At 46.8% G+C, this 15,185-nt stretch overlaps 2 protein-coding genes across 4 annotated transcripts in view; one reads left to right on the forward strand and one right to left on the reverse strand.

The window, feature by feature from the left end:
- Positions 1-1,493: 1,493 nt before the first annotated feature.
- Positions 1,494-4,876, forward strand: LOC109892256 (serotonin N-acetyltransferase-like). Its single transcript, XM_020484704.2, has 3 exons — positions 1,494-1,962; positions 2,311-2,465; positions 2,643-4,876. The coding sequence occupies exons 1-3, from the start codon at positions 1,797-1,799 to the stop codon at positions 2,946-2,948; spliced, it is 627 nt and encodes a 208-aa protein (XP_020340293.2). The 5' UTR covers positions 1,494-1,796; the 3' UTR covers positions 2,949-4,876.
- The window catches only part of LOC109898489 (inactive rhomboid protein 1), a 49,363-nt gene continuing 38,745 nt past the window's right edge, over positions 4,568-15,185 (reverse strand). For 2 of the 3 annotated variants that reach the window (XM_031834120.1, XM_031834121.1), the window contains 15 exons: positions 14,199-14,418; positions 13,750-13,956; positions 12,997-13,122; positions 12,551-12,720; positions 12,072-12,323; positions 11,838-11,949; positions 9,677-9,751; positions 9,335-9,496; positions 9,097-9,197; positions 8,893-8,956; positions 8,697-8,791; positions 8,277-8,352; positions 7,577-7,677; positions 6,034-6,187; positions 4,568-5,847 (listed from right to left, as the gene is read on the reverse strand). In XM_031834120.1, the coding sequence (XP_031689980.1) occupies positions 5,428-5,847; positions 6,034-6,187; positions 7,577-7,677; positions 8,277-8,352; positions 8,697-8,791; positions 8,893-8,956; positions 9,097-9,197; positions 9,335-9,496; positions 9,677-9,751; positions 11,838-11,949; positions 12,072-12,323; positions 12,551-12,720; positions 12,997-13,122; positions 13,750-13,956; positions 14,199-14,418 (2,335 nt within the window). In that variant the 3' untranslated portion in view covers positions 4,568-5,427. The other variant, XM_031834122.1, reaches the window with a different exon arrangement.

The following is a 15,185-nucleotide window of genomic DNA, read 5'->3' on the forward strand; positions in this document are numbered from 1 at the left end:
CTGTAAACTACTCAAGGAATATTGTTTTGGGGATTAATGTCCATTTCAGTCACTATGTGAAGAAATGCTGCCATTTTACAATTAATCTGTCAATCTCAATATTTCGAAACTAACAAGACAAAAGCTGCACCTTACAGATGGCCCTGGTAGAAATGTAACAGTAAAATGATCAATTACTCCATAAAAATAAAATATAATATTCTACATGTGGATTAGCTGCATACAGCACAAAATAAATATCACATAAATAATCACCATAAATCACCATAAATAACTAGCATAGTGCTACGTAAATGATCACCATAAATAACTAGCATAGTGCTACATAAATGATCACCATAAATAACTAGCATAGTGCTACATGAATGACATTATCATATATGATCATATTACTTTATTTGACTACAAATCTGTTCAGTTGTCTGGTGACATCAAGAGTAGTCATTCTGTAACCTACTCATCCTACCCCGTTCCTCCAGGGCCAGTAGATATAAACAGGTTTACACTCCTCCAGGCAGCCCAGCAAACAGGCTGCTTTCATTCTCATTAATTAGCAGGTGAGCTAAACCTCTAAGCCATGACATCAGCCTTACAGCAATCCACCCAAATCTCCCTCTCTCTTTCTCTCTGGGTTTGTTACAGTGAAAGCCCACATGCCCTTGGAACTACACACACATGCCTATCACGCCAGTAAGCCAGAAGCCACGCTACAGCCCTTTCCGCCACCGTCTCCAAAACACACCCCCAAGGGCCCCCCCCACGTGTCAACACAATGTGAGCTACAGTATATCGGCTAGCTTTGCTACGTGCACATACCCTGGACCAGATCCATGACATACAAGCGTGGGTATATTGTAGCACGAGGCCGGGAAACATGAGAGCCGTCCAGAAAGGACGACGTGGGCGCTGACGTTAGCGTGCCAAAATGACATCATCGATGTGAGAGACAAAAAACCTTGGTGATCTTGGTCACACTTTGAGCTTTAACTTCAAAAGCTTAATGAAGGCTTCAGAACTCGTTAAAGCCTACACAGACGTTTCACAAATCATGTTTTAGTATATCAAATAATGGTGATATAAGTATCCCTTACATACAGTATGGGGCTTGAAAGTGTGAACTGTGAACTTGATGGATTTCTTGGTGAATGGATTTAATAACAGTACAATGAAAGGGACAATGTATTAAAAACTGGCCTTCAATTGTGTTTTCTAAGAAAACCCTGAACAAAATGAACACTGAAGAGAATGAATCAATCAATCACTAACATAATGGATATCACAGAGTTCAATGGTTTCCTTTAACCCAGACACTGCTATGCATAAACATGCTTGTCACCAGATTTGGTGAATTGTCCACCTCACGTGCCCAGACAGTGATCCCCTCTTTGGAAGGACCACTTTGACAGATCAGGGGATGGGCCAATAAGAGAGAGATAGCAAGAGAAGGAGATCAGGGAGGGTAAGTGCTTGCAGTGGAGGTGTTGAGACAAAAGGACAGGTACTATTCTACTGGTGAGGAGAAAGACTAGTCAGTTGACAGAGACAGACAGGCAGATAGAAAGCACAGAGCAAGATAACCTCAGATGTGTTTTTAGTGTTTGATTCAAAAGACTATTATCATCATCAAACCACTCTGGAACAACAAAAAAAACGGTCAAGAGGAAACCAACATCTAACCAAGAAAATATCTACAGTAGTTTCTACAACAGAAGACTGGAAAGAGAGCTGCTATACTTGTAAAGACAGTACAGAGAGTGTTTCATCGTTATTATTCACCAGCCCAGTAACTGACCATCATGACACATCAGGTCAGCCGCTCTCCATTCCTCAAGCCCTTCTACACCAGGACCCCGGTTGGTGGAGTCATTCCGCGAACCCAGAGACGCCACACGCTCCCCGCCAGTGAGTTCAGGAACCTGACCCCACAGGACGCCATCAGCGTGTTCGAGATCGAGAGAGAAGGTAAGAATATCTCCAGATTCTACTGGTTACTCAGAAAATGTTGATTGTATAGGATTTGTTGGACTAGAGAGGCTTTTGGGTCTTAACAAAATGCACATTTATCTTATCATTTCTAACACATAGCTGTCAGTCTCCACTATATAAATAGCTCAGGAAACTAAACAATGCCATAATACCACCAAATGTGTGTTTATCACAGATTTTTGTCCCAAAAAATGGATTGTGAATGACATCAATACACTGTGATAAGAGAACAAGCAGCCTGTAATCCCTGGTTTGTTTGCTAATCTTCCAAGATGCTTCATCTGCTCACTGACTGACCGTGTGTCTCGTCTCTCCTCCCACCAGCATTCGTCTCTGTGTCTGGTGAGTGTCCACTCACTCTTGACGAGGTGCTGAACTTCCTAAGTCAGTGTCCGGAGCTCTCCTTGGGCTGGTTTGAAGAGGGCCAGCTGGTGGCGTTCATCATCGGCTCAGGCTGGGGCAAAGAGAGACTGGAGCAGGTGAGACAGACACCACAATTTCCAGTAGCTACCTCCATTGCATATTTGGAATTGTTTTGCCCCACAAAAAACAGACATATTTTTTTCATAATCTGAAAGGTAACCATCAATAAAATACATGTTTTTACTCTGATCATACCTGGTCATTAACCCTACCTTTGCCTTTCCCTACCCCAGGAGGCCATGACCCAGCATATCCCAGAAACCTCGGCAGTGCACATCCATGTGCTGTCTGTACACCGCCACGCTCGCCAGCAGGGTAAAGGTTCCATCCTGCTGTGGCGCTACCTGCAGTACCTGCGATGTGTGCCAGGCCTCCGGAGGGCCCTGCTGGTCTGTGAGGAGTTCCTGGTGCCCTTCTACCAGAAGGCAGGCTTCAAGGAAAAGGGGCCTTCTGCCATCACCGTGCCCAACCTCACCTTCCAGGAGATGGAGTACCATATCGGCGGAGCGGCCTACGCACGGCGGAACAGCGGCTGCTAGTCACTGCTGGCCGTCACCACCCCGCTCATAATCACATCAACCCTAGCACTGGAACTCATCCACCATGTAAACATAGACTCTGGTCATCACAGGTGACCGTCCAGACCACACTACAGCAGACAGACAGATCCAAGCACCAACCTGGTCTCAGAGCATTTCATAATATTCTGTACGTAAATTCGAGACACTCCATTTAGTATGATAGGTTACATTTGGTGTGGTTACATAAGACAGATGGTTACTTAAGGAGGGTGGGCATGTAAAACGAACATCTAGCAAAGATTGCGAGTTCAAATCTCCTCACGGACAACTTTAGCAACTTTTCAATGACTTACTACTTTTTAGCTACTTTGCAGCTACTTAGCATGCTATCCAAAACTTCCCCTAAGCCTAACCTTAACCCTTTAAGCAAACCCTTCACGTTTAGCTAACCTTTCACGTAACTCTAACCTTAAACCTTTTAGCTAATCTTCCCCTAAACCTAACCCTAACCTTAACACTTTAACTTAACTCATAAACTTAACCCTATCCCCTAACCTAGCTAATGTTAGCGAGCTAGCTAACATTAGCCACCTAGCTAGAATTAGAATATTACACGTTATGTAAAATCCTAATATATTGTATGTTTTGCAAATTCTGAACATATAATATGAATTGTAATTCGTAATATCATACGAAATGGGTGATGGACATCTACCTATCAACACATACCATACCAAACGTAACATATCATACTAAATGGATTATCTCAGATTTACATACAGAATCATATGAAATGCTGTGAGACCAGGTTGCAACCACAGGTGCTCCGTGAGAGAAGGCACTGCCCCATCAATCTCAGCTGGAGCACCAGCAGGCTCCGAGACACCATCTTTCAGTGCCTCACAGACAGCATCCCGACCCCCTGCAACCTAGAGAGGGGACATGCACCATCACATGAAGGGGACAAGAATGTGTTTTCTTAGAAAACAGCAACAGAAAGAAAAACAAATTGTTCGTGATAGAAGACAGAATCAGAATATGTTTGAGATGCAATGTCGAGTTTCTGCATACTTTGTGTATACGTCATTGAATTATCAAAGTTCGAATTTTGCAGTCTCAACATTCTTCATTGTAATTATGCTTCGTTTTGAGAGTATTTAAATTAAATGTTCCTTGCCACAAATCGTACTTTGTAGTACTATTCTTGTTTGAGGTTTGTATTACTACTAATACTACTATTAATACTACTAATACTACTATACTATTAGTACTACTAATACTACTATTGTTATTGAGATACTAACTCTACTATTGTTATTGAGATACTGTTACTGAGATACTACTATTATTGAGTTCTCTGAGTGTGATGTAAATAGCATTTTATTTTTCTAAACCCTATTAGTCCTCTGGTGTGTTGAACTCTTTTCGTATTAACACTATGATGTACTAAGGCAACAAAGGGAAACGATGCCACTGATTTTATAGCTCCTCATACTCCCTTTAACATTGACATACATCACGAAAACAGTGGTGCCTTCAACAAAGCTGATTGTTAGCGAACGGTAACTAATGTTCACGTCTGAAAGTAAAGGGCAGCATCAGTCACCACAGAAAATCAGACAGACTTCACAGACGGATTTCTTTTCTCGTTTTTTTTTACTGTTGTATTCCGTTACATATGAGTAGATAGGTAGCTAAAACACTACCTTGTTTCAATCAATCATTACTTCTTAAGAAGCAACAAACAAATAAAAGGATAGCATTCAAGTGCTCAACGTATTGTAACAAAAATATGGCAGTAGTTGGTACATTTATCAGCAAGGCACCAAAGGTATTAATGTCTGATTTGTTTGTCCCTGGTTGTTTTGAGAGGTTGCCTGAATAATTACAAAACCTACTCCTGGATTGTGAGTGTTAAAAACATGAAAATAAACATTTAAAAAATAACAAATTGAAAAACATACAGAAATATTTCCTTCTGTCTATTGTACCAGTGATGACTCCTCCAAACCCTGCCTTATACGTGAAGAGAGAGAGAAATGTGTGAGGGGCTTATTTCCTTCTGTCTATTGTACCAGTGATGACTCCTCCAAACCCTGCCTTATACGTGAAGAGAGAGAGAAATGTGTGAGGGGCTTAGATAAGGGGTTAGACCATACCCTTCTCTCATTGGTCAGTGGAGGAGAGAAAATGGTGTGTGTGTGTGTGTGTGGGGGGGGGGGGGGGGGGGGGTGAAAAGAATGTGATTAATGCAAGTCCTCATGACGAGTGCAGTGGCATTCCTACTTATTCATACAGACAGCCCGAGTAAAAAACACAAGCATATTGTCATCAGAGTTCAGTTCACAGAGCCAGAGGAGAGGGAGCTCCGCACAGGACCCTCCCCTCCTCTTTAGCCACACTATAGGGCAGAACAGAGACAAGGATTGGTTGATAACACCTGCCAATCGATGCCTCTTGACCTGACGCCCCTCCTCTGGCGCTACCTTCCCACTCCTCAGTGGAGGTGGGCGTTGAGGTCGTACTTCTCACAGAACTTGTCTGTGAAGGGGATGCAGGTGAGCAGTTCACACCAGTCACACTTGATGGGGTACACATAGAAAAGCACCACGAGGCCGGCGAACAGCCCCAAGAACACCACCAGGAAGACGATGATCTGCAGCCGCTTGCGGTACATGTCCATGCGTCCGAAGCTGATGTAGGGCAGGAAGGCGAAGGACAAGAAGAAGCCAGAGATGAAGCCAAAGATGTGGGCAAAGTTGTCGATCCAGGGCAGCAGGCCGAAGGCGAAGAGGAAGAGCACCACACACAGCAGCTTGATGAAGGCCCGCCACGGCTGGGCCAGGATCTGCCAGCTCTGGAACAGCTCCACAAACAGGCAGGCCAGGATGCCAAACTGGGAGCCTGCCGGACCCACCTGACGGAGGGAGGGGGAGAGAGAGGGACCGGTCCGTCAGTGGAAAAGGTCAACATAGAAATACTCAGCACCTAGACACATTCTAGTCTGTCTCATCTGACACTATTACCAGTCATGTGTTCTGAGCTGTCCAAATTGAAGCCTACATATTGAGGTGTGTGTGGTAGTGTGTGTTATGGGGGAGACCTCTGCTCTGTAGGGCAGGAAGATGGCGCTGGCTAGGTTGCCGGTGATGCCAGACAGGATGTATACGATGGAGATCCTCAGCCAGCCTGCCAGCTTCTCCAGGTCTCTCAGGATGGTCATCTGGAAGCACACTGACACCATGCAGTGAAGGATCCTACAGGGGGACGGAAAGACACGTTACACCACGCAGTGAAGGATCCTACAGGGGGACAGAAAGACACGTTATACCACACAGTGAAGGATCCTACAGGGGGACAGAAAGACACGTTACACCACGCAGTGAAGGATCCTATAAGGGGGACAGAAAGACACGTTACACCATGCAGTGAAGGATCCTACAGGGGGACAGAAAGACACGTTACACCATGCAGTGAAGGATCCTACAGGGGGACAGAAAGACACGTTATACCACGCAGTGAAGGATCCTACAGGGGGACAGAAAGACACGTTACCCCAAGCAGTGAAGGATCCTACAGGGGGACAGAAAGACACGTTACGCCATGCAGTGAAGGATCCTACAGGGGGACAGAAAGACACGTTACACCACGCAGTGAAGGATCCTACAGGGGGACAGAAAGACACGTTACCCCATGCAGTGAAGGATCCTACAGGGGGACAGAAAGACACGTTACGCCATGCAGTGAAGGATCCTACAGGGGACAGAAAGACACGTTACACCACGCAGTGAAGGATCCTACAGGGGGACAGAAAGACACGCTACACCATGCAGTGAAGGATCCTACAGGGGGACAGAAAGACACGTTACACCACGCAGTGAAGGATCCTACAGGGGGACAGAAAGACACATTACACCATGCAGTGAAGGATCCTACAGGGGGACAGAAAGACACGTTATACCACGCAGTGAAGGATCCTACAGGGGGACAGAAAGACACGTTACGCCATGCAGTGAAGGATCCTACAGGGGGACAGAAAGACACGTTACACCATGCAGTGAAGGATCGTACAGGGGGACAGAAAGACACGTTACACAACGCAGTGAAGGATCCTACAGGGGGACAGAAAGACACGTTACACCATGATGTGAAGGATCCTACAGGGTGACAGAAAGACACGTTATACCACGCAGTGAAGGATCCTACAGGGGGACAGAAAGACACATTACACAACGCAGTGAAGGATCCTACAGGGGGACAGAAAGACACATTACACCAGGCAGTGAAGGATCCTAAAGGGGGACAGAAAGACACGCTACACCATGCAGTGAAGGGTCCTACAGGGGGACAGAAAGACACGCTACACCACGCAGTGAAGGATCCTACAGGGGGACAGAAAGACACGCTACACCATGCAGTGAAGGATCCTACAGCGTGTATGCGTGTGAATGTAAGAGTATGTCCTCTGCATGTGATGGAGGGATCCAGCTAATCCGGCTGCTGTGAGAAGACACCTCCACATCCAGCCAACCAGGGATCTCTAGTTTATCCAGCATCAATATGTCTCTGCTGTCTGTCTATCTCCTCAAGCCTAATGAGGGCTGCTGCCTGCAGAGAGGACATGGCAGAGGCAGGAGGCCACTTACCCAGCGTGCAGGAAGAGAGAGAGCCACAGTCTGTAGAACTGGTCTGGGATCTCTGGGTTGAGGAAAGGCAGCAGGCCACACACATCATCCATGCAGTGAACCTGGGGGAGGAGGTAGACTACATCACATACAGGACACCATCTCTCTCTTTGTCTCTGTACACACACACACACACACACACACACACACACACAATAGCATACAGATACCCACCGGATTTACAATAACTTATTTTACTGCCCTGCTGTTCTAAGACAAACATGTCGCTGTAAGTACCAGTAGTAGAGGATGGATTTTCATTTGACACATTGTGGAATGAATACATCCTATTTATAATGAAGAGCCTTCTGTGTGAATATATTTACTTGTGCCCTGGATATTCTGTAGCTCAGAGCAGAGGGGATTACAGTGAGGACAGTTTGCCTACTCAGCAGGGTATTGTGTGGCACCCTGTATGGTGATTAAACACTATCCACTCTGACAGCTTAGATCTTCCTCTGCTCCTCAACGGCTGCCTCCGACTCAGCCTTGTCTCATTAACCTAGTCGGAAAAGGGGCCGGGGTTATGGTCCGGGTTATGTCTTTTGTAGGACTGGGGCTATCGTATCCATCATACTCGCTAGCCACTGATGATGACTTGGCAATATCCTAACGCAACGTAATAGTCCGATATTCATTGAGTAGAGAGATGATTACTTACTTGGGAGCAGAGAGTAGCCTCCTCGTGAAAGTAGCCCTTCATGAAGTCACAATACTCCCTGGACGTGATCTCACACCTGAGGAACGGGAGAACCACAGCATGACCTCGTTGTCACACACTCCATTGACTCCTCCCCTTCATGTGCCTTGATAGGTCATGAACAAGACACATGGTGACCACTACACTGCTTACATAATGCTGCTTTACCAGATCAGTGCAGATGAAGGCAAGAGGGGAGAGGAAGTCCATGTAGATTATTGAGATGCAGCCCCCTGCCTTGTTTAAGCATCCATCTACATGTACCACAGACACAGGCAAATCAACACCACAGTGTCTATAGTGAATAGACTCACAGGAAAGTGTGTGTGGTGTCTGGCGTGACTGTTTGCATGTTTGGTTTTGTATGTAGGCTCTCCTCACCTCCCTTTTGTGCCGATGCAGCAGGGCCGGCCTGTGATGGTGCAGTCTATGTGAGGCAGGTTGGTGTGGTTCCCTGTGTTGTACCTGGTGCAAACCTAAAAACACAGCCAGAGGTAACAAGGAGACACTGACTGATTGACAGGTCCTCTGACCTCTCACCCTCTCATCATGACCAACGAGGTTACACAATACTCACTGGCCACATGGTGATGTCGTCAGGCCATTCATGCGGTGCCACCGATGCTGGCTCGAGACAAATCCTGTTGTGGGGTGAAAAATATTGATGAAATATTAGTATGGATACACAGTTCAGTCCGTGGTCCCAATAAGCACACAGTGCAACAACAGTAGCATGAGGAGTGTGACGGCGTACTGCTGAATGTCAGAGTGGTTCTCTCACCGGGGGTCCTGATGGCACACTGAGCCGTACTGCCTGTCTCTGCCCTCCAGCTGAGGGGTGCTGGGATGACCAGGCCATTTCACCCACACGGCCAGAGTACTCTGAGGCAAAACAAAGATCAAAAGGAAAAAATATTGACCCCTGAATAGCTCTTTCGTGGAGGTAGAGTACAAAAGAGTGAGAGACAGAGAGAGAGAGAGCGAGAGAGAATAGGTCGGCTCAGGGACTCACGACTCACCGAACACTCCTCCTCTGAGGTCTGTAGACAGCCGGAGCGGTCGTTGCGCACACAGCAGGCAGAGTCTCTCTCTATGTCTCTCTTGTCCCGGATCAGGTCGTGCACCTGCTGGTCCTGACGCATGCAGGGAGAGTACTTGGCCCCCAGGTGGATCAGAGCCTCCTAACGAGGGAGACAGATGGCATGCAGACAGTGAGGAATAGACACATAGAACACCATCCCTTTATCAGGCCTAGTTAAAGCGCTCACATAAGTACCTTCCAAACTGAAAGGATAGGACATATCTGGTCATGGAACAGAATGTTTGAATGAACAAAAGGGGAGCAATGTGAATGTGCTTACTGAACTGGGCCCGACCCAGAAGTTCTCTTGTTGTACAAACTTGACATTTTCATATACACCTTTGTTTCTTAGAACCTGTGGAGGAAAACATTTCACATTTCAAGTTGATCCTGGAAGGATGGAATCGAAGGTCATAACGACTGTAAAGCCATTGTAAAGCTGTAATGATTCGTTCAGACGTTTCTTGATTTTAGTTTAGGATTATTTGATTGAAATTTTACTGTACGGTTAGGAGCTAGTAACACAAGCATTTCACTGCACTGTTAGGAGCTAGTAACACAAGCATTTCACTGCACTGTTAGGAGCTAGTAACACAAGCATTTCACTGCACTGTTAGGAGCTAGTAACACAAGCATTTCACTGCACTGTTAGGAGCTAGTAACACAAGCATTTCACTGCACTGTTAGGAGCTAGTAACACAAGCATTTCACTGCACTGTTAGGAGCTAGTAACACAAGCATTTCACTGCACTGTTAGGAGCTAGTAACACAAGCATTTCACTGCACGGTTAGGAGCTAGTAACACAAGCATTTCACTGCACTGTTAGGCGCGAGTAACACAAGCATTTCACTGCACTGTTAGGAGCTAGTAACACAAGCATCTCACTGCACTGTTAGGAGCTAGTAACACAAGCATTTCACTGCACGGTTAGGAGCTAGTAACACAAGCATTTCACTGCACTGTTAGGAGCTAGTAACACAAGCATTTCACTGCACGGTTAGGAGCTAGTAACACAAGCATTTCACTGCACTGTTAGGAGCTAGTAACACAAGCATTTCACTGCACTGTTAGGAGCTAGTAACACAAGCATTTCACTGCACTGTTAGGAGCTAGTAACACAAGCATTTCACTGCACTGTTAGGAGCTAGTAACACAAGCATTTCACTGCACTGTTAGGAGCTAGTAACACAAGCATTTCACTGCACTGTTAGGAGCTAGTAACACAAGCATTTCACTGCACTGTTAGGAGCTAGTAACACAAGCATTTCACTGCACTGTTAGGAGCTAGTAACACAAGCATTTCACTGCACTGTTAGGAGCTAGTAACACAAGCATTTCACTGCACTGTTAGGCGCGAGTAACACAAGCATTTCACTGCACTGTTAGGGGCTAGTAACACAAGCATTTCACTGCACTGTTAGGAGCTAGTAACACAAGCATCTCACTGCACTGTTAGGAGCTAGTAACACAAGCATTTCACTGCACTGTTAGGAGCTAGTAACACAAGCATTTCACTGCACTGTTAGGAGCTAGTAACACAAGCATTTCACTGCACTGTTAGGCGCTAGTAACACAAGCATTTCACTGCACTGTTAGGAGCTAGCAACACAAGCATTTCACTGCACTGTTAGGAGCTAGTAACACAAGCATTTCACTGCACTGTTAGGCGCGAGTAACACAAGCATTTCACTGCACTGTTAGGAGCTAGTAACACAAGCATTTCACTGCACTGTTAGGAGCTAGTAACACAAGCATCTCACTGCACTGTTAGGAGCTAGTAACACAAGCATTTCACTGCACTGTTAGGCGCTAGTAACACAAGCATTTCACTGCACTGTTAGAAGCTAGTAACACAAGCATCTCACTGCACTGTTAGGAGCTAGTAACACAAGCATTTAACTGCACTGTTAGGAGCTAGTAACACAAGCATTTCACTGCACTGTTAGTAGCTAGTAACACAAGCATCTCACTGCACTGTTAGGAGCTAGTAACACAAGCATTTCACTGCACTGTTAGGCGCTAGTAACACAAGCATTTCACTGCACTGTTAGAAGCTAGTAACACAAGCATCTCACTGCACTGTTAGGAGCTAGTAACACAAGCATCTCACTGCACTGTTAGGAGCTAGTAACACAAGCATTTCACTGCACTGTTAGGCGCTAGTAACACAAGCATTTCACTGCACTGTTAGAAGCTAGTAACACAAGCATCTCACTGCACTGTTAGGAGCTAGTAACACAAGCATTTCACTGCACTGTTAGGCGCTAGTAACACAAGCATTTCACTGCACTGTTAGGCGCTAGTAACACAAGCATCTCACTGCACTGTTAGGCGCTAGTAACACAAGCATCTCACTGCACCCGCAATAACACCTGCTAAACTGGGAACGCGACCAATAAACGTTGATTTGATTTGACCAGGGAAGTGAGGTGGTACTCACAGAATCAACCGTCTCGTGCTGGGAGAAGCCCACGGGGGCGATGCCATAGATGCAGACAGCCAGGATGGTGATCAGCAAGTGGACAACGGTGATCCAGTACGTAAAGAAAGGCCTAATGGAAACACAATGTCCATATTAGAAAACAACGGTTTAAACACAGAAGTGCTCTACTCTACACCGATGGTCTCATGTATTAAACACACTGAGCCTCAGCATGGTCTTAGAGACCATTACCTATGGTCATCCATGTCCTCTATCTGCCTCTTCACATAGCTGTCGATGCGCTTGCGGTATGTGCGGTTGGTGAGCTTCCCCACCATGCCCAGCCCGTAGGGCCTCTTCTCCCGAGCGAACAGCTTCTTGACGGGCACAACGATGCGCTGACCCCGTCGCTGTCCGTTCACACTCACCACCTCCTGCCGCAAGGGCACCTTGGGCGGTCCTGGGGTTCCCTCTTTGGCCTTACGCCACCCTCGCTCCAGAGGCCTGGGAGGGGAGGGGAGACAGAGAGGAGGAGGGGTAAAGTCTGTTTAAAGAGGAACCCACCACAGAACCACCCGTGGGGAGAGTGTAGGTTCTCTTTAAATCGAACACTGTGTCAACACACTGAGATGCTCTGGTGTATTGGATATTGGCAACAGGAAACCAAAGATACTGTAGTCATTTCAGATGTTTCGGTGTACTTGTTGTCATGATGAGTGTGCCTGACTCACAACATGAGATGGCTCCTCTCCAGTTCACTCTTGTCCAGAGCGCTGCCGGTCAGCTCCGTCTCGTCCAGCTTACTGCCCTCCTCCTGCACTACATCCATCACAGCCGCGTCCGACGGAGACTCAAACACCTCGTCAGCGTACGTGGACAACTCTTCCTGCATCAGACAGTCCTGGGGGAGGGATTGGGAGGGGGTAGGCCAGGTCTGAGAACAGTAGTGGGTGGGAACTAGGCACAGGAGAGTTCCCTGGTCAGCTCACACATGGTTTAGGAAGAACTCCTGGTCCTAATGAAAACACACACTAACTGGTCGGCCAATCACAGGCCTTTAGACTCTATCCCAGGCTGCAACTCTGTTAGAGACCTCCAGGGGGTGCTGTATGTTCTCTTTTAGATGGAGGCCTGAGATGAGTTTCTAACTACAGAGTAGACGAGGACATGTCCTTACTCTGGCGAAGAAGGATGTGTCCAGCTCATCAGGTAAGTCCACCACGTCCTCCTCCATGAAGCTGGCAGGGGTGAAGCTGCGTCTCTGCATCCGCCGCAGGGTGGCGTTTTCCCGCAGGGAGCGCCCCTGAGACGCACACACACACACACATGACAACACAACACACATTATAAGCTGTCACCTAGCACAGCAGGATGATACGGAGCTGACCGGCACACACACACACTAACATTGAGTTGAGTGTATTTTTGCATGTCAGAAAATGTTGGAGACAGTACCTCATAATTATAACACATGCATAGTAGGCATATCAGAGCTTGAGGAGCCATGTTCGTTCATTCCTCCACGTCACTCTTGCACTTCCAAAACGGTAAGCTCTTTCATAACAGTAGTCCTAAGCACAGCACTGCTGCTCTTGAACATGCAGCACAGCACATATTGTGGTCTCCCTCAACACTGAATGACACAACACAGAGATAATGTCTCCTTTAGAAAATAAATGTGTCCGCCCCGATGGAACTCGGTGTTGTTCTAGAACGCCGGAGGCTGACTGATTCCACACAACTGATCAGGCCATGCTGTTTCACCGAGGGTACCTTATTGATTAAGGGAAGAGTTTGGTCATAGTGGTACTGGGTGGGTATGGTTTGGATCTGTGTGTACAGTACAGTAGAGGGCTTTATAGCAGATGACAGTCTCTAAAATAATGAAGCACTTCCTTCAATAGAATGTCTCGTCACACAGCAAGCTCACCTTAACCAGAGCTGCTGCTGCCCTGAAGCTCATCTTGGCGACAGACTCCCTCTTGCGTCGCCGCGGCAGCCGGTTGAGGCCTGAGCGGGAGGAGGTGAAGGAGCAGAGGGAGGCGGCGCCGGGGGTGACGGGGGTCTGGGGCACGCTGTAACCGTCCACCTCCTCCACCATACGGAATGCACGCCCCCTCGCCAACGGGTCCACGATCTGAAGATGACAGACACATCGGTTAGGAGCGGGCTATCTAGGACTGAGTGTACATTGTGAAACTGGATTATGGTCGAATAATCTACCGCGATTCGAATTGATAAAATACTGTGGGTACCACAGGAGACAAATATTGATACATCCAAACATATGTTATCAAGATCCACAATGAAACCCTCACTGAAGTACAAAAGTACTATAGGTATAATGACCCAAATATATAGATGACAGAGGTATCATACCTTCTGCATGCCAAAGGCGTGTGCTGAGGAGGGTACGTAGAGGGGCGGGGGCGTCTCGGTGCTGGTCAGAGAGATGTTGTCCTGACTGGACAGGTCCATCTGACGGATCACCTGGGGCTTCAGACGGCCATAGCGCATGCTGCAGTGGCGCAGACTCTTCCTCTGCCATTTCTGAGTGGCATCGCCGTCCTTACTGACCCCGAACCAGTCCGCTGTGCCCCTGACACCACAAACACCAGCCACTCAGTCCACGGGAAGCACACATCTCATCTCATAAACTCCACCCTACCCACAGAACTCTCTCTGATCACCTAGTTCCGCAGTACTTCTCTCGTAGAGGGAGTCTGTTAACTCCAGCTATCTAGCAGAGAGTGCATCAGTAAACGGCCAGAGAGAGGACTAATTGTTCTTGACTGCACTAGTAATAGACCATCAGCCAGAGAGAGGGAATAAGCCCAGACATGTTCCAGTCCAGGCACACACCCACCCACCCACACACACACACACACGCACACACCCACCCACACACACACACACACTGTCTCTCTCATGGGTCCGGTGTATATTGTATTACTTTGCCTGTCTTTGCAGCATTACAGCACAGTAATAAAGTCAAACATTTGAATCAACGTAAAAGACTGAACTTTCTCCACTCTCAAAGCATGCTGGAGGCGTTCTGTTGCTAGAAGAAAATCTGTCCATTTCCTCCAGATGACTAACTTTAGAATAAAGACATTTTTGGAATGGACTATTCTATTACAATTTGACCCCGTTAAAGGAGTTTTACAACTATTTTACAACCTGGTTCCTTGCACTGAAAGTAGTCTATGGGCCAGGATAAACTAATCTACAGTTCAGTTCTCTTTAAACATCCACTAGAAACTTCAGCTAACTTTAGCCGCTACGGACTTTTTTCCTTTAACGAGTCGTGCTCCCGACGTGAATGATATACTGCTTTCCCGGGAACAGACCCAGATTCTTCTTTTA

This window comes from Oncorhynchus kisutch, linkage group LG10, assembly GCF_002021735.2.
Source record: "Oncorhynchus kisutch isolate 150728-3 linkage group LG10, Okis_V2, whole genome shotgun sequence".
In the NCBI taxonomy this organism is placed as follows: Eukaryota; Metazoa; Chordata; class Actinopteri; order Salmoniformes; family Salmonidae; genus Oncorhynchus; species Oncorhynchus kisutch.